General features: G+C 46.9%; 2 protein-coding genes across 5 annotated transcripts in view; one reads left to right on the top strand and one right to left on the bottom strand.

The window, feature by feature from the left end:
* Positions 1–26,243, top strand: part of ZCCHC4 (zinc finger CCHC-type containing 4) — a 299,886-nt gene that overhangs the window by 114,291 nt on the left and 159,352 nt on the right. The gene's annotated exons all lie outside the window — the stretch shown is intronic.
* Positions 1–26,243, bottom strand: part of LOC138248214 (E3 ubiquitin-protein ligase TRIM69-like) — a 69,170-nt gene that overhangs the window by 12,677 nt on the left and 30,250 nt on the right. For all 3 annotated transcript variants that reach the window (XM_069202156.1, XM_069202155.1, XM_069202154.1), the window contains 2 exons: positions 1,794–2,027; positions 706–728 (listed from right to left, as the gene is read on the bottom strand). In XM_069202156.1, coding sequence (XP_069058257.1) covers positions 706–728; positions 1,794–2,027 — 257 coding nt within the window. The remainder of the gene's footprint in view (positions 1–705; positions 729–1,793; positions 2,028–26,243) is intronic.

The raw sequence follows: 26,243 nt of genomic DNA, 5'->3' as shown, positions 1-26,243 counted from the left end.
TCAAGGTCAGGCCTGTTGAGGAGCTGGTGCAGCCTGGATACCACAAGCCTCTCGATGTTGTGATTGAGAGACATTTTTCAAATGAGGCGAGGTCTGTTGTTTCCCGGTTTCCTTTTCGTGTGGGTACTGTAGGAAATAATTCTATGTCTTGTAGCTTAAACCCATCTACGCTGTTCAAAGGGTAATTTTTGTCCCCTTTCAACCATGTTTTCCAGTGTTATGCAACTCTCCTCTTCCCATCTGAGGAAATCCTACCTATCTTGGCCTGAAGAGAATTTTTCATTATCCCTTAAGGGCATAAAGTGGGAGTGGAACGTGGTTAGGCCTCTCTACAAGCCTATTCTATCCTAGACTCTTACCCGAAGACGCTGTGATTGGGGAATCATGCACATGAGCATTCCTACCAGTTTTGGGCATCCTGTGGGCCTTTAATCTATTTCTAAGACCATTTTACGAGTAACTCTAGCTACTCTTAAATGGGTTTAGTAACTAGTTCAAGCCGACAATTTAGCAAATCAGTGGTTTGTGACCATTAAAATAATTTGTACATCTGGCCCCGGTTTGGTCTTGTTTTTCCGTGGAAAGATTGTGAAGCAATTACAGTTTTCTATTTGTATAATTAATCCCAGTGTGAAATCTAAAATATAGACATTCAGATTGCTTTTTCCGCAAAAATGTGGTTAATGGACATTTTTTAATATTTACCTGTGCTCCTTCAGTTCAGCCACCTGTTAAAAGAAAGAGAGAACAGAGTTACAGGTGATTGTGCCTGACCAGATAATGAAGCACATTCACAATGATTAAAGGGTATCTTTGGGGCTAAGTTATATGACGTCGCAGAGAGTCTGTGAAAAGAGGGTAATCTGTTTCTCATTAAGCAACACATGAGGTGTGTTTCTCCTTTGAACCCCCCCGTATATGCTTCATGTACTTCCTCTTTACCAGAACATACCTTCCTTCAGAAGAAAATAATGCCGCCTCAGATTGGGTCTGGTATCAAAGTCACTTCTTTTATGGAAAGTATTGGTTAATATACTATCCTTTAAGTGGCATTTTGTTTATAAATACTCAGTAGTAATTTTGAATCCCTATCATAAATACTTAAAAGTACTTTTGAATCCCTATCTTTGGGTGAATGTGGTTGGTTAGCATGGTAGGTAACCTGCTCCATGGTGAATATAATCCAATTATAGAGATATAGGGGGTAATTCCGACCCGCCAGGGTCGCGGTGGTGGTCGGACCACCGCCAGTGTGGTGGTCGACAGCCACAATACGACTGAGGCGGTAGCGCCATGGTCGGACCACCAGCACTGCCAGATTTCCTCCACAGGAAGGACGGGTGGTCCTAATCCGTCAGGGCAGCGCTCTGGGGATTACGAGTCCCTTCTCTGCCGACGGTTACATGGCAGTAGTTGGCCTGGGCAGTGCATGGGCCCCCATGGCCAGCTCCGTGAACATCGCAACGGGTGTTGGTGCACCCTACGCACTACAGCATTGCCGCCAGCTCTGTTACGAGCCAGCGTCAATGTTGTACGCCGTTTACCACTGGGCCAGCGGGCAGAAACACAGTTCCACCCCTGACCCAGCAGGAAACTCTTAATGGGGCCCGCAGGAAGGCTGCCGCACTGGCAGCAACCTGACCGTCGGGTCTTCAGCAGACGGCCTTTTTCATTTGCTGAAGTCATAATTGACCCCATAGTGTGGATATAGATTCCCTATTGCTAACATATGCACTTTTTTCATGTATTGGTCATACAGTTATACTTTGGTGTGATGCTCAATGGTTTCTAACCTGTTTTGTGTTGTCTGTCCATTTTTGTCTTAGTTCTGTTTGTGCACTTTTAATCAATTTGAAAATTTGTTCTAAGTGCTGATTCCCTTCTTTGATGGCCCTGTTTAATTTCCCCACAGCAATTCTTGAGTTTTCTTCTATTACTTCGATGGTCTCTTTTTCATCTTTGTTCAACTTCTGTCTCATTTCATCATACTGTTCAGACACTTCTTGCTTAAGGCGGTTAGACGTATCCTGTAAGAGATAAAACACAATTTAGTGCAAGTACAGTGTTATTTTTTACTGCCACCTCCAGTGCAGCTGTCATGTGAAATGCCATCATATGATTTATCGTGTAACAGTAATGTTTTAAATAATTTAGCAAGTGTAATAGCAAAATAGAAACATTAATTGAAGGGCTTCAGCAATATATTCTTGGGAATTAGGCAACATTTTTAGAGAGAAGTTGTGAGGCATTTTATGGAAAAAGAATTACATTTCTGCATATGTAAATATTATACATATACTCCAGAAGTATACAACTGTCATTGTATTTGTGGTGTACTCCTGGATGTCTGCAAATTGAAAAAACACATTTGATCCAAACGGAGAAGTAGTACTACCAGCAAATGTCCAACTTTTTCATTCCGAGTTTAGTGACTTGGACCATTAGTGTAGACTTTGCAGTTAGCCTTATAGAGAGAATGCTGCTAGTGAGCAGTATTGCAGTTATGAAGTGTGGTGCGTTCAAGGAGGGCATAATACATTTATTAAAGACACACTGGCCGTGTGTTCATCTAATAATACAGTTGAACATTGTCTTAGTATGTTCTTGACAAGGTTTATTAAGACATATTCGAGATAAACACATAGGCCCTCATCCTGACCTTGGCGGGCGGCGGAGGCCGCCCGCCAAAGTACCGCCGTCAGGTTACCGTTCCGCGGTCGAAAGACCGCGGCGGTAATTCTGACATTCCCGCTGGGCTGGCGGGCGGCCGCCTTCAGGCTGCCCGCCAGCCCAGCGGGAAAGAGGCTTCCACGATGAAGCCGGCTCGGAATCGAGCCGGCGGAGTGGAAGCCGTGCGACGGGTGCAGTTGCACCCGTCGCGTATTTCACTGTCTGCGCAGCAGACAGTGAAATACATTTAGGGGCCCTCTTACGGGGGCCCCTGCAGTGCCCATGCCGGTGGCATGGGCACTGCAGGGGCCCCCAGGGGCCCCGCGACCCCCCCTACCGCCATCCGGTTCCCGACATCACTCCCAGCCCTGCATGTACACCCACCACCAAGGCATGCACCGCATGGGGAACTTACAATCCCACAATACATCACCATACACAAACAAAGGGGGCAGGACAACAGCAACAATATAGGGGAAGGTAGGGATGCAGAATATGTCATAGACATGTAGCATAATACACCACTTACATCCCCACAGGTGCCCTAGCCAATATCAGCGTGGAGAAGGTGCCACGGCTACCCAGTCCCCTACCAGAAAATGCCCCAGTGATGACAGCAACTCTGGAGTTCTGGATCTAGATGAACTCCCTGGCCCATCAGGGACCACTGGCCAGTCGGATACCCCAGCCCACACCCAGTCAACCACAGAACCCTCCCTCCAGTATCCAACACCACAGCAGCCACCCAGCCTCCCCAGACCTCTGTCCCCAGGGCATGTCAGTCAGCAGTGTGCCCACCTGTACAGAGACCCAGTCCATATCTCACAGGCAAGACAATCAGGGTCCTGGGGTTAGTGGGAGTGGGCACACCGTTCAGGGGACACAGGCAGAGGGGGCCAGGGACACTCGTAGGACAGCTGTGCACCAGGGGGAGGACAGGCCCAGGGAACCAACTGTCCAAGAGGCACTCACCAATGTCCTGGAGGCTTACCAACAATCCCAGGACAAGATGGGTCAGGTGATCATGCAGGCGAACCAGTGGCTGCAGGAGGAACACCACCAGGAGGCCAGGAAAGAATTGCAGGCCTTCAACACCACCATGGTCTCCATAGCAGGGGTGCTGGGTGAAATGGCCAACATCATGAGGGACTACACATCACACCAGTGGGTCCCTTCCACTAGCCAGTCTACTGACCAGCCCTCCACATCTGCTGCAGCTAGTGGACAGGAGGTCCTGCCAGAGGACCCACAGGCCACCAGCACCCCTCCCCCTGCAGAAGCTGAACCACCCAGCAAACGTTCCCTGCGACCAAGACAGACATCAGAGACACTTACCAAGACCACCGCCAGGAAATGAGACCCACCTGAATGTCCCCCTTGTGTTCCACTGTGTCACCTTGTCCACTTTGAACTGCCATTGCTCCCCTTCCTGTGACCCCTTGGACAGTGGACCTGTGCAACAAACAGACTGGACCAATACTTTGGACTTTCCTCTACCATCACCCCATTCCATTGCACTATTCCTTCATAATTTTCACTTCAATAAACACCCTTGAACACAACTTGAGTAATAGTGCTTTATCTAAAATGTGCAATGTATTGAACTGTACCATCCTGTGCAACTGTCCAGAACTTTGTGATACCATCCAAAAAATGGCCTGTAGCAGTTTGTAGTCATCACATCAGTATGCAGTTGTAACCACACCAACATCTGCAAAATAGGAAGGCATATGTGAAAGTCAGTTGGGATGCTAAGGAAGTGTCTGCCAACATGCTACAGCCACACAGAAAAATAATTTATTAGAGGAATGGTCAGTTCTACTGTCTTGCCTGTGTGTCATTGGAAGAACTGCCGTATAACAGATGTCCTGTTGTCCTCTTCCTCCTCCTCACTGTCCTCAGGGTCCACTGCTGGCACAGGAGCATTTTCACCCTCCTCCACCTGCAAATAAGGCACATGTCGTCTGATGGCCACATTGTGCAACATGCAGCATACAACAGCTATCTGGCACACCTTCTCAGGGGAGTAGCAGAGGCATCCGCCTTTCAGATGAGGCACCTGAACCTGGCCTTTAGGAGACCGAAGGTACTCGCAATAATCCTCCTGGTATCCCCATGAGCATCATTATACTTATTCTCAACCCCTGTCCTCAGATTCCATACAGGGGTCAAGAGCCAAGACAGGATTGGGTAGCCAAAGTCACCTGCAAGAAGTGAGGGACAAACATTAGGCTTGCACAATGGCATGTGGGATGACTCCTGAAGGCATACACTGACATACATTGGGTGGGGATTCAGGCTTACCAATAAGCCACACTCTGTGCCTCTGTAGTTGTGCCATAGTTGTGGGATGCTGCTATTCCTCAGGACGAAGGCGTCATGCACTGACCAAGGATACTTTGCAGTGACGTGAGTGGAAACTCTTCCTATTCCTGCACACCTGTTCATTGGCCCGGGGGGGACACATGCTACATGTGTTCCGTCAGTGGCCCCAATAACATTTGGAAAATGTCCCATTGCATAGAATCCAGCCTTCAAAGTGGGAAAATATTCCACATGGGGGAAAGAGATGTAGTTGCACATGCGTTTGAGCAAGGCAACCAAAACCCTTGCCAGCTATTTAGAACATTGGCTATGACATTCCTGCAGCCAAGCCCACTGTCACTTGGAAAGAGCCAGTTACTAGGAAATGGAGCACTGATAGGACCTGCACAAGAGGGGGGATCCCACTGGCATGATGGATATCAGATATCAGATCAGGCTTCAGTTGGGCACACATCTGTGTTATTGTGGCCCTGTCCAGTCTATAGGTGAGTATTATGTGTCTGTCCTCCAGGTTAGCTAAGTCCACAAGGGGTCTGTACACGGAGGCTTGACTCCTCCTCCTATTTCTCCGCAGTGGTAGGTCCCTAAGGGACACAAGAGTGAGAAGGGGGTGACAAAATGAAAAATGGAACCACTACTGCAGTGTACTTAAAGCATGTATGTAACTGGACAATGTAAATGGCTATGTATGTACAACCAACAGCAATGACGCAGTTTTCATTCTAAAATTGTGTACCAGCACTATGACATGGTGACAGCCTGTCCTGTATGTAGGGACAGTAGAAGTGATGTCACTTCCCCGGTGTCGGACGTCATGGCGGAAGGCAGTCTTGCACCGCCGTGCAATTCCTCATTGGCTAAAATGGGTCTCTATGTAGTACAGTATCCAATGAGGATCACTGGCGGCGGTGACGATGTACACCGCTGCGGACGTGACTGCTATTTTCTGACTATTACCTCACTTGATTCCTGACTTTCCACAGGACAACACCTCCACTGCGTGTGCTGCTGTGACCTATGTCTGGAACCTGCCATGGCCCATGTGACAGGGGAAAGGGCCCCTGCTTTCACTTCGGAGAAGTTAGAGCGCCTGGTGGATGGGGTCCTACCCCTGTATGGACAGCTGTATGGGCCTCCAGACCAACAGGTGAGTACACCATTGGGACGTTGCAGGCGATAAGACTGCATGGAGATGTGTGTGTGCTGGCAGTGTGTCATTTGGGTGGGGGGTATGGCTGGTCGTAGTGTACATGCAGGGCTCCAGGTGATGTGTGTGTCATTGAGGGGAAATGTGTGTGACAGGCTGGATATTCGTATTCATGGTGTCCCTCTGTTTGTGTTTTCCCTGCAGGTCAGCACCCATCAGAAGAAGGGCTTGTGGAGTGCCATCGCTAAGGAGGTGCTGACCCTGGGGGTTTATAGCCGACAGAGCATCCACTGCAGGAAACGAGATGCTGGGCTCGGAAGACAACAGAGGCCCAGCTGGGGACGGCCTCCTAACGAGGAAGGGGTGCCCATCGGAACCTGACCCCCCTGATGGCCTGCATATTGGCAGTGGCCTATCCAGAGCTGTATGGGTGCTTGAGGGCATCATAGCAGCCACCTGGGGGTAAGTCTAGTGTGTGTGACATCCATCTTTGTTGCCTGCCATGGGATTCTGGTGGTGGGTTTTAGTCAGTGGATGCCCCTTTATGCCAGCTCATACATTCCTGCGTGGTCCAGCTCAGGGTTAATGGGTGAATAGCAAAATCTGGATAGCTAGCTAGGTGGCATTCGATGTCAGACAGGGCTTAGTAGGTCCCAGGAGGGGTGAAGATGGCAGTGTTTGGCTCTCACCCTGCTGTGCTACCTGGCCAATGGGATGCCAGTGCGGTGCATACTGCTCAGTCTTGGTCCCTGTGTATGAAGGTGATGTGTATGCCATCTGTGGTGTTGGTGCTGTAATTGACCCAGTGCTCCCTTTCTAACCCCCCTATTTTCTTCTGTCATCTTGTCCATGTGTGCATTAGCATCATCTGGCGAAGGAGCAGGGGCACTGGCGTGTGTGGGAGCTGCAGCCCACGGAACCCAAGAGACAGAGTTCACCGACCCCGAGGGGACCAGTGGGACTGAGGCTGAGGGGAGCACCACGGCGGGGACAGGAGGTGACAATACTGACTCTGAAACATCCTCTGATGGGTGCTCCCTGGTGGTGGTGGTCACATATGGAACCGCTACAGGTACAGCCGCCACCCCCCTTACCAGCACCACCCTCCCAGTAGCACCCCCCCCCCAGCTGCCCATGCCTGCTCACCCAGGAGGGTGGGATTCTCCTTCACCCCCAGGCACCTCAGGCCCTGCCCCAGTCAGTCCTGCTGCCCTCAGTGAGGAGGATATTGACCTCCTGAGATGCATCTCTGTAGGGCAGTCAACCATAGTGAATGCCATCCTGGGGCTCGCATCCCAGATGGAGCAATGCAATGCCTTCCTGGAGGGCATTCACGGTGGCTTGGCGACCCTACAGGGATCGTTTCAGGCTTTGGCTTCCTCTCTGATGGCAGCCAGTGTCCCTGGTCTTACCGTCCCCCCTCCAACTACCACTTCCAGGTCCCAGTCTCCTCAGCCCCATCCTTCCCATGCACACATACAGTCAAGCATGCACACAAAACATCACACAAGAGTGGCACAGACAAACATAGGCACCAAACTTTAAGCCACAAGCACTTACACAGACAGTTGCACACACAACAACATCCACTGCCTCCACTGTCTCCCCCTCCTCCTTACTCACAGTCACAGCCGTACTCACACCTGCATGCACTGCATCAACATTCCCAGACCCTGCCACATGTACACCCGTGCCCACAGACACTACAAGAGCAGTCATGCACCCCACACACCACATGTGCAGTTGCGGCCGCCACCACCATCACCACCTCATGCAGCACACCCACCTCATTTGCAGACACCACCACAACATCCATCCACACATCCTGTTTGTCTTCTCCCACCCTGTCTGTCCCCCCTCCAAAGAAACACAAACGCTCACACTCAGACCCCCAACAGCCATCCACCTCCCACATGCACCCTGTCCATGCACCTGCTCCCAAATTCAGCAGACCTGGGACGGCAGTCGCTCCCAGCAAGAACACAACTCAAAAACGGAGGTCTAGGGTGGCAAAACCTAAGGGACAGAGGACGGGGTTAGTGGAGGCACCCCCTAGACCTGGAGGCAAGGACACAAGTCACATGACCAAGGCCAAGGGGCACCGTTATAGGAAAGAAGCCAAGGATCCCCCCTCCACCACCTGAGGGCACGGATCCCCCTCCACCACCTGAGGGCAAGGACCACCTTCACCACCTGAGGGCAAGGATCCCCCTTCACCAACTGAGGGCAAGGATACCCCTCCACCACCTGAGTGCAAGGATACCCCTCCACCACCTGAGTGCAAGGATACCCCTCCACCACCTGAGGGCAGGGATACCCCTCCTCCAGCTGAAGCAAGGATACCCATCCACCACTAGAAGCCACGTAGGCCACCCTCCAGGGACTGTGGCCTAGGACTCCCCTCCAGGGACTGTGGCCTAGGACTCCCCTCCAGGGACTGTGGCCTAGGACTCCCTTCCAGGGACAGTGGGCATGAGACCCACTACAGCTGAGGTGCTCCCAAGCCCCCTTGCCCCCCTGAGGAGCCTGCCGATTTCCAAAAGGATGCCCCTGAACAGTGGAGTCCGGATGATGTCAGGAGTCAAGTTGGGGCTTGGACGATGCCATGTGGCCCTTTGATACTTTGGAATGGCCATTGGCCCAATCTGTACATTGATGTGTACATTGCAAATTCATTATTCATTATGGTGGCTGTTGGCAGTAAATTACAGTGTTTGTACTACAGGTATGTGTCCTTGCATTCTTTGCTTGTGGGTCCTGTTACAGTCGATTTACTCTGCAGCGGGTTATGTGTGTGTGTTTATGGTGTGTGTGTGTCACTCTCCTTTTCCTCCCTCCCTCCTTTGTGTGCTAGGTGGCTGTACTTACCGTTGTTGTCTTCATCTGCATTGGTGATCCAGGACGGCCATGTCGTGGTAGAGCATTGGGAAGACTTGAAGTTCCGGTTCCATGGCGGCCGCAGAATCCTGTATGTTCCTGAAGGTGAGTCTTTCCTTTTCTGCGATTTGTTTCTGCCAGACTTTTGATGGCATTGCTACCATCCCAGAAATCCTGGCGGTTCGCTATGTCATAATATCGTGGCCGGTACCTTGACTTCTGCCTGGCTGTAGTTGGTGTTAACGCCCTTTGGTGTGGTACATTTGCTGTCTATGGGCGATCTCACTGCCATGGTCATAGTTTGGCGGTAATTACCGCCAGTGGCGGTCAGTACACAGCCATTGTGATAATGAACACCTATTTTTTTTTTTTAAGTTTCAAATAATTTTATTGATTTTTCAATATACAAAAAGAATGAGTAACAAAGACTTTAAATATATCCCATATAACAAACAGAATACACATTAGGTTCCAAAAAGATCATAACAATATCCAAAATTCAATAAATGCAATCATTGCCTAGGAAAATAAAAAGAAATTTAAATAGTAGTTGATAAATTAGGCAATATTAATTAAGATATATATATATATATGTATATATATATATATGTATATATATATATATATATATATATATATATATATATATATATATATACACGCGCGCGCACACACACACACACATATATCTCACAGCGCTCCACTTTCACTCGCCCACTCTCCATGGGGTGTTATGTTGCGCCAGGGGCAATACCCGCTGTCATAAATCTGCAACTTGCTTGTGAGCAAGACCTTGGAGGTGAAAAGCATCACTGAGCTGCTTTATTTGAAATTAAAACATTGGCACTTCGAAGTCCTGAGTACGTATTTGGTTTGCCTAACGTTGGCACCAAGTTGTGTATGTATATATATTACACAGTGGTGGTTGCCGCTGTGTAGTTAGTTCGGCCAGTGTTTTCAGAGGAAATGCCTTTTTTGTTTTGCTTTTAACTTTGGCCTTGTTTGATGAATCCTCACAAAACTTTACCAAAAAGTGCTCTTATTTGCCTACTTTGTGCATGAAAGGTTTTGGGGTGGTCCGTAAAGGGGGGGGCGGGGCTGAAATAAAACTGGTGTCTCAAAATGCAAAATCCCCATGCATTTTCCATAGACTTCTTTAAGAACCAGTATCCCAAATACTGATTAACGGAATTACAGTATATTTGGCAGGAAGGTGTAAATCTTGGTTCACAGATTGTGCCTTTTGTGATTTGGTGTAAATCTGTTCTGTAGTTTAGGTTTTGAGAAATCAAGGTTTAAATGTATTTACATGTCTGGACAGTTTGGTCCGAGGGACTCCTGCGAGAGTCTTGCAGGAGTGCCTGTTCAAAAACAGAGCTTTCCGATTGGCCAAGGGAGCTTTTTTTTTCCTTGGGCGAATTCACTCCTGTGAGAATCATACTGCCATGGGAGTGAGCATTGTGATTGGCTGCCAGCAACATGAAAAAAAATTTGGTGGCACCCACTACAGGACTCGGAGGCTTTGCCTCCTGCACTGAAGTTGTAAAATGAAATTAATATGAAGGAGGAGGGCAGGGATGCCCTGCCCCGGTCAGAATTATGGTGGGGGGGCATATAGGGGCAGAGGTTCCCCCCAGGGCTATGTCCTAATTTGCAGTTTTTGCCACAGTCCTGTGGGATTGAGGCAAGAAAAAAAATGGAGGCCTGCCATTTTTTTTAAAAAAAATTGGGGAGGGAGGGGCGAGTGGGACCCCCTCCCCGAGCCCATTTTGGACTCCAGGGACCTCATCCCTCGGGCCAAATACCTTTAGTAAGGTGAAGGAGTGTGCGTACCTCATCCCCTGCTGCTGAAATGTGATACAAAAGGGAGAGGGACCATGTGGCTCTCCTTCCCAATCATTTCTAGGTCCCAGGGACCCCACCCACCGGGGATGAAATCAAGTTTAAAGGGAGGGGGCTGCACAGCTGTAAGAAAGTACCCTCTTTTTGGCATGTTACCCCCATTTTCTGCCTGTCAGTGTGTTTGACTATGTTCACTGGAATCCTGCTAACCAGACCCCAGTGATTATGCTCTCTCTCCTCCAGATGTTGTCACTGCATGCTGGTAGCCCAGTATTTCACCCAAAATTGGCAAACTGGTCCCCCCCTTGTAAGTCCCTAGTATATGGTACCTAGATACCCAGGGCTTTGGGGTTCCAGGGGATCCCTATGGGCTGCAGCATTTCTTTTGCCACCCATAGGGAGCCCATACAAAGGCTTCTACAGGACTGCAATTGCAGCCTGTGTGAAACAGTGCATGCACCCTTTTACTGCCATTTGCAGTGCACTAGGTCACTTATAAGTCACCCATATTGCAGGCCTTCCAACCCTGAAGGCCGGGTGCAGAGTACCTGTGTGTGAGGGCACCCCTGCACTAGCAGAGATGCTCCCATGACCTCCATGACCATTTTCCCGGACGCCATTTTACGCATGCACTGGACATAGGTCACCACCTATGTACAGCTTCACAATGGTAACTTCGAATATGGCCATGTTTGGTATTAAACATGTTGGAACAATACCCCAAGGCTTTTGCAAGCATTGGATGTATGATTCCATGCACTCTGGGGGCTCCTTAGAGGACACCCAGTACTGCCATTACAGCCTTCTGAGGTTTTCCAGGCAGCCCCAGCTGTTGCCTCCTCACAGACAGGTTTCTGCCCTGCTGTTGCTTGAGCAGCTCAAGCCCAGGAAGGCAGAACAAAGGATTTCCTTTGGGAGAGGGATGTTACACCCTCTCCCTTGGAAATAGGTGTTACAGGCATGGGAGGGGTAGCCTTTCAGAGCGTCTGGAAATGCTTTGAAGGGCACAGATGGTGTCCTTCTTGCATAATCCAGTCTACACCGGTTCAGGGACCCCCAGTCCCTGCTCTGGCTCGAAACTGGACAAAGGAAAGGCGAGTGACCACTCCCCTGTCCATCACCACCCCAGAGGTAGTGCTCAGAGCTCCTCCAGAGGGTCCCTGGGTTTTGCCATCTTGAATTCCAAGGTGGCAGGGAACTCTGGGAGCACCTGAGTGGCCAATGCCAGCAGCTAACGTCAGAGCTCTCCTCTGATAGGTGCTTACCTGTGTAGCGGACCAATCCCCCTTCAGGGCTATTTAGGGTCTCTCTCTTTGGTGGCTCTTCGGATTCGGATTGCAAGGCTCCAGCAGGAATCACTTCATCCTTTACTTCACCTTCTTACCGAAGAAACTGCATCTGGACATTCCAGGAACTCTACAACTGCAACAAAGAAGCAAAGACGACTTCTGCAACATTGTATCTTCAGCTCCTGCCAGCAACTGCAACTGTTTCCAGGTTGTGCATCCTCAGAGGACAGCCAGTCTTCAGCCTGCACCAGAAGAACAAAGGAATCTCCCTGGAAGTGAAGGAGTCACTTCCCTGCTTCAGCAGGGACTCCTCTGCAGCGACGACTGGTGGCTTGGGTCCCGTCTCCTGACAAAGTGCATGGATCCAGCACCACGTGTGGTGGACTGAAGTGGTCCTGACGTCCAACTTTGGTGGAGGTAAGAGCTTGTCTCCCCGCGCAAGACAGTACACCCTTGCACAGAGTGTTTTGCAGTTGCCAAGGCTTGTTGGCATCTTTCCACGAACTTCTTTGTGCACCGTGCAGCTCCGGCCCCCAGCACTCCTTCCTGCGACGCACAGCCTCCTGCATAGTTCTCAGGCGGCGTGGGATCCCCTTGTGTAGTGCTGCATCGGCCTACTTTTGCACCTTCTTTGTCCCCGTGCTGTGGGACTCCTGTGAGCGCTGCCTGGTCTTCAGAGGGCTCTCTGAATTGCTGAGAGCCACCTCTGTCTCCCCCTCCTGGGTAGAGTCCACCAGGTCCATCCTGGTCCCGGGCAGCGCCATTTTCCTCTACCCGCGAGCATTGCGTGTGCCAAGGCTTGTTGGTGGAATCCAGCAACGCAAGCTAGACTAAAATCATCCATCCAGTGTGGGACATCATCTGCACCAACCAGAAACTCGCATCCGTCTTCTTGGGTGCAGTACTGACTATTGTTCTTCACCGTTGGTTCTTCTTTTGCACCTTCATACGGGTTAGCAGGGGCTTCTGTTCTCCCTGGACTCTTCAGTGCTTCTTGGTCTTGATCCCCTTCTTCCACAGGTCTTCAGGTCCAAGAATCCATCGTTGGTGTCTTGCAGTCTCTTCTGGTTCTTGCAATATCTTCTTTCTCGTGTTCTTGTGTGTTCTAGGAAAGTTACTGTGATTTAAATCCTGCTTTCCTGGGCTATGGGGTGGGTTCTATTACTTACCTTTGATGTTTTCTGATACTCCCAGGGCCCCTCTACTCACTACAGTTGCCTAGGTGGGAAATGGACTTTCGCATTCCACCTTCTTAGTATATGGTGTGTGTTCCCCATAGGCCCATTTCTAACTATTGTGATTTTCACTATTTGCACTGTTTTCTAACAGTTTTTACAGCTATTTCTGTATACAAGTTTATATAGTTTGTGTATTACTTACCTCCTAAAGGAGTAATAGTCTCTGTGGTATTTTTGGCATTTCGGTCATCAAAATAAAGTACCTTTATTTTGGTAACACTGAGTATTTTCTTTCATGTCTGTGAGTACTGTGTGACTCCAGTGGTATTGCATGAGCTTTGCATGTCTCCTAGTTAGGCCTTGGCTGCTCATCCACACTACCCCTAGAGAGCCTGGCTCCTAGACACTGTCTACATTTCACCAATAAGGGATAACTGGACCTGGTATAAGTACCTTAGATACCCACTACAAACCAGGCTAGCCTCTTACAACGGCTCCCTTCCCTGAGCCGCTAAAAGCCTCGGGTGCCATATTCCCTGGGACCGTCTCAGTTACTGTGTCCTGGGGAACCCACCCCTGGACACATTAGTTTTCCTGCTTGCACTAACAGGGGCAGGGGAACATATGTTTTTAAATCTATCACCAAACAGGAGCAAACTTGTCTTCGCTGCTTGCCGTAGTGAGGGTAGGAAAGACAAGTCTGCTCCCAGTCGGCAGGAGATGTAAACATGCTCCCACCAGCTGGGAGCAGACTTCTGTTCTGTTTCTCCGCCTGCACTACTGTGGGCAGGGAAACACAAAACATATTGCTCCCGCCCAGAGGGAGCAAGCAGAAAGAGCTGCTCCTTCCAGGCAGGAGGAATGTCAGCTCCTGCACAATACAGGGAGTCGGCTAGGGCTACAGTGGCCCTGGGACTCCCCATGTGGTCCCCAGTATGGACCAGGGTGCCCAACTATAATGTGGGATGGGGCCCCCAGGGCCAAATCAGCTTTGGGAAGGGGGGCCTGTAGCTCCCTCCCCTTAATAATAGAATTCTGCCCAGGGTGATGGGTCTATGTGGCCTCAAAATGTTTGGGGTGGGGGAACCATCCGAGGCCTTTTTGGGCACTGAGGATGGGATCACTAGGGCCAATAGTGGCTTGAGGAGAGGGGCTGCACACACTCCACCCCCCCCCTTGTTTTTTTTTAAAACAAAGGGCCCTGGGGTCCCCAGTGCCAAAAGTGGCTTGGGGAGGGTGCTGTGCGATCCACCCTCTGCAGGGCAACCTTATGCTGCGCATGGCCTTTGACACAAAGACGTTGAGTATCTGGTGGTGCTTGGTTTTCTCTGACCAGTTGAACATTGTGTGCAGTAGTGCTTATCCATCAATGCGTGGTTGATTGTTAATATGAACTCAGCTTCCCATGAAATGTTTGGTATAGAGACAATGTTGTACATAACACAATCTTGCTTCACCTAAGGGGCTTAATGATGCCTTGTATTATTCTGAGCTATTTGGTACTTACTTTCGAACCTCTAATGCCATACTATGTTATAGAGTTTCTTTTTTAAAAATTTTGATGCAAATTGATGCAAATTTGCAGAGGGTCCCCGAATCCACAACAAAATGAAAAAAAAAAAAAAGCGTGGCCTCCCATTGTTTTGCCACCCAGGTGGGCCAGGTCCCAAGGATTTATATAGGGGAGGGAGAATGCATGTGCCCCCCAACTCCCAGGCTGATTACGGCCCCCGGACTGCCAGGACCCTTCCGAATGTGACAATGGAGAGGGGTTGGCATGCCCGGAGGATATAAATAATAGGGAGGGTAGTTATAGTTATAGTTGGAAAAGGCTGTTGTTTGCTTGCCTATATCTTTGGCGCTACTTGCCGAATGTTCACGAAAATTTCCCAAAAAAATCAACGGTCACCTGAGCTGCTGTCTGGAAAGTTTTAGGGTGATCTGTAAAGCGGGCGTCGAGATAAAAGGGGGGGTGAAATGTATAGCATTTTCAATGTTAATTCCAATAGGAAATATTTAACAGAGAGAGCACCAAAACCACTGGAAGGAATAACACAAAGTTTGGCAGAAAGACAGCTCTTGGTCCAGAAAGAGCCTTTTTTGTTATTGGCGTAAATTCGTTCAGTAGTTTTTGAGAAACTGAAGAAAATCCAAATTGTATATCTATGAGTGCAAAGGATTTGCAACCCCTTCTGATCTTGTGCTGAGTTCTGACTGGCTGCTAACACTTCAAGGCAGGAAGTGTTAGCAGCCATCTTGGGACTCGGCTTGAGCAGAATCCAAGACAAAAATGTAAAAAAGAAAAGGAGCCACCCTGACCCCTTAGCTCTGCTGCTGGGGTCCCACAGGGAGCCCCCCCACCCGAGCAAAAAAGCATAATTTTTTTTTAAATTGCCACGATTCATGGCGGATCCGCAAAAATTACAAAAAAAAGAAACAAAGCGTGGGCTCCCGCGCTTCTTCTTTTTCAAGCCTTGGGGTGGGCCAAATCCTGGGGGCAATGCTTATCGAAGTGCAGAGGGCCATCTGACCCCCTGCAGCCCCGGGAACTGCCACCTCCCTGGTGCTTAATTCAATTTAAATATGGGGGGCGTCCCCCGTAGCCCCAGGGACCGCCACATCCCTGAGGCATTAATTAAAATCAATGCGGTGGCTACCTGACCATGCATTGCTAATTGCTCCACAAATTATGCCACTTATGACATCTTTGATAACATTAATAATATCACTGTAATATTTGCAGAAACATTTTTGATGAAAAAACTGTGCATGGCGGGGGTGAGAGTTATAGTTATCTTAGGGCATGAGTTATAGTTACTTGAGATAACTCTAACTATAACTGAATTTCTTTGGTTTTGTATGTTTAAAATGTGAGCCTAAATATAATGTGCCTGTAACTTTTTAGCTTTGTAACTTTTTAAATACTTTTTTTCAATCCTAGGTGTGAAAGGCAGCTTTGTTTTGTACTGTGGGTCGAAAGCACTTTAATAAGTTCAGTTTATTCCCTTTCTGCCTATAGTCAGCACTGTAGTGCTTCATGAAGGTCCTACTTCTAGTGGCATCTTTTCTAAGCAAGAGGGTTACAAGATTGATTATTCATCTAGATATCATTCTGATAACGGACCAGAAGAAGTTGAAAATAGAGTTTTATAGATATGGTGGTGAATGGAAGGTTAGGGCTTTGTGATAAACAGGCAGAATACAAGTTTGGTTTCAAGTCAGGGAACTCAGTTCCTGAGTTTTGTGTTGGATATGGTTGGGGTAGTGTTAAGACTTCCAAGAGGTAAGTTGTAGAGAATCAGGAAGGCGATTTGGAGGATTTTAAGTCTGGATCAGATTTCTTTTAGAATGGTAGCTTGTATTGTTTGTCTTCTGTCATCAAAGATTCAGGCTGTTTTTTCCTGGTACTTTAAATTATGGGGTGTTGCAGAAATTAAGGCCTTTGCATTTAAGAAATGGCTTAAAATACTCTGAGGCAATTATTCTTTCACTGAAAGCAAGGGAGGAACTTCAATGGTGGTTAAGTAACATGGAGGCTTGAAATGGGAGAGCAATATTGGGGTAAAATCCAGAGATGGTTATAGAATTGGATGCAAGTTTAGGCAGTTGAGGTGTGAGATGTGGTTCACTGTCTACTGAAAGTCATAGGGCAGATGGAGAGAGCAGAATGCATATAATGTTCTTGGAATTACTTGTGGGGTCTTTCTCATTAAGATGTTTGACAAGAATAGGGTGAAATGTTTGGTGGAGTTCAGAATGGAAAATATGTCTGCTGTGAGGTATGTAAACAAATTAGGGGGTCCAAGATCCAAGGATTTAGCAGATTTGGCAAAGGTCTTCTGGGACTTTTGTCTGACAAGGAATGTTTTGGTTCATGCAGAATATTTACTGGGGTTAAAAAAATGAAGTGGCGGATAGGTTCTCAAGGAATTTAGTGGATTCAAGCAACTGGATGTTGGACAGATCAGTCTCTTTGAGGTCGGAGGGACTGTGGGGTCTGTTCAAAGTGGATCTTTTCACAAACAGGTTGAATGCTCCGGTGAGTAAATCTTTCTGTTGGCATCCGGATCTGGATGCTTTAATGCAGGATTGAAGGGGTGTTCTTCCTTATGCATTTCCCTCTTTTTCAATGATTGCTCGGTGGTTCTGATGGTACGCAAGAGGAAGGAAACTGTGGTGTTAATAACTCCACTTTGGAGGGCCCAAGCACGTGGTTCCCAGTGTTGTTAGAGTTGTCAGTGGATTTCCCTGTTCTTTTGAGGATATTTCAAGGGATTTTGAGAGGTCCCATGGGAGAGGTCTACAAGTTGGTGAATTCAGGTCAATTGATCCTGGTAGCTTTAAGGATTTCGGGAAAGTTTGGGAAATGCCAGGTTTTCACAAGAAACTGCAAGACTTATCAAGGAGTCATGGCTCCAGGAACAAGGAAGGTGGTGTGGCAGAAATGGTTCCGCTGGTGTATGGAAAGGGAGTTTGATTCCATTTTAGTGGATGTGGTGATGATACTTAATTTTTTGTTGGCGCTAGTTGGAAAAGGATTGTCTTATAGAAATTCTATTGTTCATAGATCTGCAATTGCTGCAGGTCATGATTTGGCGAATGGATTGTCAGTGAGTCGGCACGTTTTGTTTGGAGACTGTTGAGGAGTGTTGGAATTTCTAATCAGTTAGTATTCAGATATAATTCGGTCTGGAATGTTTCAAAGTTACTATCATTTTTACAGAATAGGGATTTTAATGACACTTTGTCTTTGAAGGATTTGACTTTCAATTTAACTGTGTTATTACTTTGGACTTCCTTTAATAGGATTTCAATTGTTAGGGCTCTCGATATTTTGACTAGGTTATTCACTCTTGAGGGCGCTGTTGTTATTTATCTAAAAGGACAAAGACTGATTTTAAGACTATGTTTTTATCTGCATTTCAATTATAATGAACATTCATGTGTGCCTAGATGTCTGCGGATGTATGAGGAGAGACCTATCAATGTTAGACTGATTGGTGTGACACAGTTGCTTATTTCTTTTTTAAAAAAAACTTTTAAACCTGTGTCATCCCAGGCGCTTACAAGGTGGATTTAAGGAGATCATAAAGCGAGTCGGAGTGGATGTCAGTGTGTTTGGGGTGCATTCTGTTAAGGCGCAGCTGCTTCAAAAGCATTCACGTTGGGAGGTGCTTTGCAAGATATTTTGAGGTGTGATGACTGGTCTTCTAATGCAACCTTTAGAAAGTTTTATTGTAAACCTATTGAGAGTGCTGCAAATTGTTTGCTTCCTAACATTTGAACTTGTTTCTTGGGAATTTTAGTTTTTGTTGAACTTTTAGGTCGAGATTTTCTGCTTTTCTATGGGTTTTATGTGTATTTGTTGTGTGTTCTCAATCCGCCAAAAAAATAAGAAAGATGGCTGAAGATTTAGGCTTTTTATGTTCTTTGGACTTTTGAGACGTTCGATGTTCTTTTAAAGGGGTTGCAGTGAGTAGAGGCGATAAAGGAGATTGCATAATATTAGGCTCCATGTCTTTAAAAAAATCCAGATTTTCCGCCTGCCAGGCTGTGGAAAATATACATTTCCCTCTTTTAGAGTGGCGGGTGACAGCTGCAGTTGTCAGCTGCACTCCGCACATACCATCTGTCCTCTTGCTTCGTCCTCTCCTCGCAGGCATCAACATCTTGGGCGGGTGGTGCTTCAATACTCAATGTGTGTCTCTGCCGCACTGTTAATTTGTTCAGGGTCTCCTGGCCACCCCCATCATTTCTTGACAGCATCTCCTCAGGTTGCAGAGCCCATCCCTATGAGGAATATTTTTACCACATGGACCGAGAATTATTGCAGGATCATTTACAGGCCAGATAAAGAAAGTAATATCCATATCTGATCAGACATCTTGCTGGCCCTACCTCCCTCCTCCCCATATATATTTTTGATCTCCATACTGATGGAGTCCGTATTTACATGTATGGTTTGTCCCTCATTCAGTATTTTCAATGAATCGTCATGTAATTCAACAACTTTAGATTTGACAGAAGGTGGTGAAATGGGTCATTTTAAAATCAATATTAGAATCTGCCATGAATAAGAAATACTTGTTTCTTGTTGCTTATTCAAAGTCACACACTAAATTATAAAGCGGAGAGGATCAACTAGAAATTCCATTAAAAAATAAGCCTGAAATTTCAGTCCAGCAGCTGAACAGATGGGCAGTATTGTATGACAGACGGCCTTTCTGTATGTTGCATCTACTGAAGTGAGACAGCGGGCGCTTTTACCAAATAATTAGTAAGACATAACGCACAAAAAGATGCAGCGCAAAAACCTTTCCAGTTTATAAAACCTAGACAGTACCTCGGGTGGCAGAGAACACAAAGCTCCCAGGGATGCAAAATAATCACAGGCGTCAGACCACGTTGTTGTCTGAGTGTTGACAGATGGAGATATATTGGAGCTCACAGATCAGTGTCCATCTCGGTTCTTTCGCACTACTGACTTCCTATTTTATTTTTCGCGTTTGATATAGCATGTACAAGCACCTGAATGGTGCCAGGAAGTTTTACGTAGGTGCACACTAGAAACTTGTACATAATGTTAGGCAGAAAATCAGACAAAAAGCCTTGATGCGCATTTTAACATCTGCAAAACTAGTGGACTGTCTGCAAGCAGAAATTCTATCTATGAGCAGAAATGTCAACTGCGGGCCTGATTACGACCTTGGCAGATGGGCTACTCTGTCACAAAAGTGACGGATATGCTGTCCGCCGTATTACAAGTTCCATTATGTCCTATCAGGCCCTGAGTCTCTGAATTAGAATCAGAATTAGAGAATTAGAGCTGTTAAATTATCTTTTTGCACATGTAAATTACACTTCATCTGCAGAAACGTTGTCAATCTGGCCCATGGGCAATAGTGGAACCAGATTCTACAGTACAAGAGATGTGACAAGCAGACAATTACTCCAGATGCTGCAAATTCAGACAAAAAGCCTAATCCTCAAGTTATGGTGTTCATATTGCGAGTATGGTAGAAACAACTGGGCTTCCAACGAATATTAACACCAGTCTTCCTTTTTAAATTATGAAAGCCCTACATAAGGCATCTCTTCAGGGAGGCTTATTCATATTTTTTGGATACGTTAATCTTTTCAATCCCATGTCTGGGTTTGGTGGAGCACATATTTGGAACACAATGGCTTTCTTAAAATAGAGCTAATCAGTTGGACAGTAGTGTAACGCTTCTCTGAGCTGCTTGGATTGTGCGTAAAGCAGGGCAAATCAGAATAGTTATTGAAATAAAATGATTGAAAGTTGGCATTTACTAATTAAAAATCTAATCTTTTTTTAAATAATTAAAAATGTAATAATTTATTAATTGCAGAAACCTAAGAGGCAAAATCAGTGTTAACTAATGACAGAGGATGACAAAATGCAAGTGGCCATAAAGTTTGGTACTGCTTTTTAAGTCGCAGCCTACCTAACAGGCCTCAGCTGTCTGTTTGCTAAAGATATCCTGGGGACTTTGAGAAAGTTGACCTAGGAATGCATTCCGCTCTTTGATTACCATTGGCTATGTGGTTTGTAACTCAAACCTTCTGGCTATTTGCTGGCTTTATGTGCTATAGAATGTCCAGGTTGAGTTTGTCCCTCCCTTTGCCTAAACGGCGTTTACTGTATTCTTTCACAAACTCGCTTTCTGTAAACAGGCCTTTAAATCTTGTTCATATCTTGTCACATTTGCTGTGTATTCAAAGACACTCTCTTCCAGGGAGCTTGGTGTTTATTTTTCTTTCTCTGACTTAAAAGTGAGAGAATTTATGTGACAGCCCTGCTGAGTACCCATCTAAAACGAGAAGGATGCTGTATTTTTCGTAGCAGGCAACAAAAAAAAAAGCAACCGTTTTGATTTTTCAGAATATATCAGAATTAGTACAAATGAAGCACATTTTCTTTGTAATTCTGTAGTGTGGTGGAAACAAATATTTGAACGCGATCAAAACACCTCAGTACACTAGATGAAAACCGTATTTCTGTGCAAATGTAATGGTAATTTCAATTGAAATATTTTTCTGTAATGGCAGTGTGCTACCACACCATGCATACTCCACACTATGCCACTCCACTCAATCAGCCCCACCCCACTCCAGTCTACCCCACTTCACTCTACTGCACTCCACTTAAATCTACCCCACTCTGTTCCTATCTACCCCAGTCTACTCAATTCCACTCCAGTCCACTCCAGTCTACCACAATCCAGTCTCCCTCAGTCCACCCCACTCCAGCGTACCTCAGTACAACCCACTTTTCTCCATTCTGCCCCAGTCCATTCCAATCTACCTCACTCCAGTATACTCCACTCCAGTATAACCCACTCCATTTTATCCCACTCCATTCCAGTTTAATCGACTCCAAACTCCACTGCAATCTATCCAACTTCTCTCCACCCTATTATACCCCACTCCAATCTACCCCACTCCCCCACAATTTACGCCACTCCAATCTACCACAATCTGCCACACTCCAAGGTACCACAATCTACCCCACTCCAATCTTTCCCACTCCCCTTTACCACACTCCCCCAAATGCACCCCACTCCAATTCACTCCAATCTACCCCACTCCACTCCAATCTAACCCACCCCATTCCAGTCTACCCCACCCCACTCCAGTCTACCCCACCCCACTCTACCCTAATCTAGCCTATTTCAGTATACCCCTCCCCAATCTACTCTATTTACTCCACTCATATCTACCCCACTACAAACTATCTCACCCCAATAATCCTGCTTCAGATTACCCCACTCCAATCTATCCCTCTCCATTCTAGTTTACCCTACTCTAATCCACCTAATCTACCCCACTGTACCCCACACTAATTTACTCCACTACATTGTTCCTGAATCTATCTCCCTCCACTTCATGCTATCCAGATCCACTCTGTCCGGTCCCACTCTACCCCACTCCAATTCACCCAATCTACCCTACTCCACTATATCCCAGTCTATAACCTCCAATCCACTCTTCCCAATCTACCCCATCCCACTTCACTCTAATCTACTAAATGACACTCAAATCTACCACATTCCAGTCCAATCTAACCCACTGAACCCCATTTCACTCCACTCCAATCTACCCTGCTCCAATCTACCCCACTCCATTGTAATCTATCCCAAACTAGCACATTCCAAACTAGCCCACTCTTATCTATCTCACTTCAGTTAACCCTGCTCCACACCTGTCTAGCCCACTTCCTTCCAATTTATCCCACCCTATCCCACCCTATATCCACCAATCTATCCCACTCCAATTTTACCCACTCCACCCTAATCTACCCCACTCCACCCTAGTCTTCCCCATTCAACTCCAGTCTACTCGTCTTCACTCCGGTCTACCCCACCCCACTCCACTCCAATATACCCCACTCCAGTCTGCCTCACTTCACTCTACCCCCAATCCACTGCACACTACTCTTCCTCAATCTACCCCACTCTGCTCCAATCTACCCCAAAACATCTCACTCCACTCTACCTCGATCTACCCCACTCTGATCTAGCCCACTCTAATCTACCCCACTCCACCTAAATCTACCCCATTCAACCCCAATCTACCCCACTCCACCCCAATCTACTCTTCTCCACCCCAATCTACCTCAGTTCAATCTACCCCACTCCATCTACCCCAATCTACTCCACTCTACCCCACTCTGCCCCAATTTACCCCACTCTACCCCACTCAACTCCAGTCTACTCTCTCACCTCTCCAATCTACCCCACCCCCTTTGTCTGTAGCACTCCACCACACTCCTTTCTGCCCATATCTAGCAGACTCCACTTGACTTCAATCTACCCTACTCCAATCTACCTCACTCTACTCATATCAACCCCACTCCACTGTAATCCAGTCCGCCCCACTCCACTCTACCCCACCCAGATTCACCCCAATCTACCCTACTTCAGCCTACCCCACCCCAATATACCCCACTCCAATCTTCTCTACTTGAGTCTATTCTTCTCCAATCTACTCTACCCCATTCTACCCCTCTTCACCCCACCCCGCTGCAGTCTACCCTACCGCACCGACTCTACGCCACTCCAGTCTACCCCACTGCTATATACCCCACTCCACTCTACCCCACTCCAACCATCCCTCTTCAATAGACCCCACTCAATCCCACTCCATTTCAGTTTACCCCACACCACCATAATCTACCCCACTACACTACATGCTTCCCCAATCTATCTCACTCCAGTCTCAACTCCACTCCAGTCTATGCAACTCCGCTCCACCACACTCTACGCCAATCTACCCGATTCCAATCTACCCACTTCAATCTACCCCACTCCACTTAACTCCATACTACCACAAATCAGTCCAGTCTAACTCACTTCACCCAAATCTACCCCACTCCAGTCTACCTTACCCCTCTTCATCCCAAACTACCCTACTTCAATCTGGCCCATCCAATCCACCCCACTCCAGTCTACTCCACTTCAGTCTACTTCAGTTCACTCCAATCTACCCAACCCTAATCCAATCTTCCACACTCCAATCTACCCCACAGCACTCTATCCAACTCCACTCCATCCGACTCCACTCAGTCCACCCCACGCCACTCAAATCTACCACAGTCTACCCCACTCCACTGTCTCACTCCAAACGATCTCACGCCACCCTAATCTACCCCAGTCTAATCTACTCCACTCCACTCTAATTTACCCCACTGAAATCCAATCTACCCCACTCCAGTCCACTCCACTCCGCCCCAATGTACCTCACTCTAATCTACCCCAATCCACTCTAACCCACTTAACTCCAATCTACCCCACTCCACTCTAATCTACCCCACTCAACTCTAATCTACCCCATTCCACTGTGCTCCAGTCTTCCCCAATCAACCCTACTCCTCTCCAATCTACCCCAATACAGTTTACCCCATTCCATTCAAGTCTACCCACCCCAATATACCCAAGTTCAATCTACCCCACTACAATTTACCATGCTAATCTACACAACTCCTGCGCTCCAATCTACCCTAATCCACCCCACTCTATTCTACCCCACTCCACTCTACGCCAATCTACCCCACTTCCCTCTACCCCAATCCACCCTATTCCGCTCTAATGAAGTCTACCTCACTCCAATCTACCCTACCCCATCCCAACTGTCTCCACCCCACTAACGTTTAGCCATGCTGAACAGATGCCCCATTGGTGTACAAACTGGCTAAAATACAATCGCATGGGCGAGACCTGTTGGCTTTGCTAGTGCTTGTTAGGTATTGTCAGGGCACAAGTCGAGGGTATAGGGCGTCCATCCACTATTTTGACAGGGTCGACACCATCCACCCTGCAAGAAGTGGGCCCCACTGAAATATGCTGAACTTGTCCCAGTGTAGTTTTCAGACACTGGGACACATTCAGCAGTGCTTGCACCTTGTCTGCTTTCGTTTTTCGGCAGCAACGCACAGGCAGGGAGGAGGCTTTCATATTTCAGTCTCCAACTGGGCCCATAGCAAAGGCCGAATTTAAGGGGCCATCAGGCTTCCTTTTGTTCTACCATCATGACTGGGAGCTATCTGAGCCTCACACCTAGGTGCAAATGCAAGGGAGGGAAAACAAAAGCACACAGCTTGTTTTTATCACTTCACAAATCATTGAGAAGCATGCTTTTTACCTTGTTCAGTCCCTGTATAAGAGCTTTTCATGCACTGTAAGAATGCCAGATTTGTTGGTTTGCTCCAGTATTTGCACAAATAGTCATTTAGATACCACTATTTTGTTTTATTTCTTTTATAGCACTAGTGCAGGGTGTCAGAGCACCTTACATCACACGCACACATTAAACATTGACAATAAATACTATAAATGTGTACATCAATAATCAAAATGTGTTACATAAGACAGTGAGGGTTACAAGGTGTAGGAGTCATGTCCTTCATAGCTTGCTGTGATATATTAGGATTACAATTTATGAACTGTGAGTAACAAGTGAAACTTTGCATTTTGGATGATGTGCTTTGCAAGAGACACATTAACCCTGTAGGCTTCTTTGATTTAAAACTAGGACAAGAGAAAACACAGGTTTCTCCGGGAAATACGTTCTCCTCTAAAATTACCTTGCCATTAATATTATTCCCTAAGATTTACTAGGTACACAAAGATCTCTGCAGCAGGTGCCTTAATCCCATAAGATATTTTAAAATGCAGGCTTTGAAAATAACTAAGCAGAACAGATTTATCGATAGGTTAGGTTTCTCGTTGTTGCCAATTTCTTTGTGGGAGACTTTAAAAAAAAAAAAAAAATGTATGAATTGAGGTCCAGATTTTGCATCAGGATTGCATCTCCTGTTTGGCACAACCCCAACTCAAATTCTCATTTGTTACATATTGTAATGCGCTCAAATATAGTCATGGTAGATCTGTTAAACCTGTGTGAGGTCTTAATAGTTAATGTTACTTTTTGTGAGGTAATGGGTTGTACTGGCACTTCCTGTGGTGCTACATGTGATGCCACGCACCGTGATGTCACGCTCTATGATTTCACTGACCGTGATACGTCACTTGCATACTGCCTAACTCTGTTAGTCCCCCTACTTCTTTTTTTTAGGACTTCTGCCCTGGGTACTGGCTACATGCAGCTGTAAACAGACCTATTTGTTCCAATAGATAACATGCAGTTAAAGTGGGATTGGAGGTCAGCTCCTTGCTGATGATTTGATGGCCTTGTTGTCTATCTCAGTTCTCTACTCTTGATGTGATGCCTTTCCTTCCTATTCTTGTGCTTTCTTCCACTGATAACTTCAGGGGATGTCTTTTTTCTTTGCCATCTAGCGATTCATGGGAGCGGATGCATATCCTTGCTTTCGCTACGATTGTTTCAATGCCGTCCTTTCCCCATGCATGCTCTTGTTTTTTCGGTTCCCTCCAC

The sequence above is a fragment of the Pleurodeles waltl genome, chromosome 1_2, assembly GCF_031143425.1.
Source record: "Pleurodeles waltl isolate 20211129_DDA chromosome 1_2, aPleWal1.hap1.20221129, whole genome shotgun sequence".
NCBI lineage: Eukaryota > Metazoa > Chordata > Amphibia > Caudata > Salamandridae > Pleurodeles > Pleurodeles waltl.
This window is presented reverse-complemented; position numbering and strand designations above follow the sequence as displayed.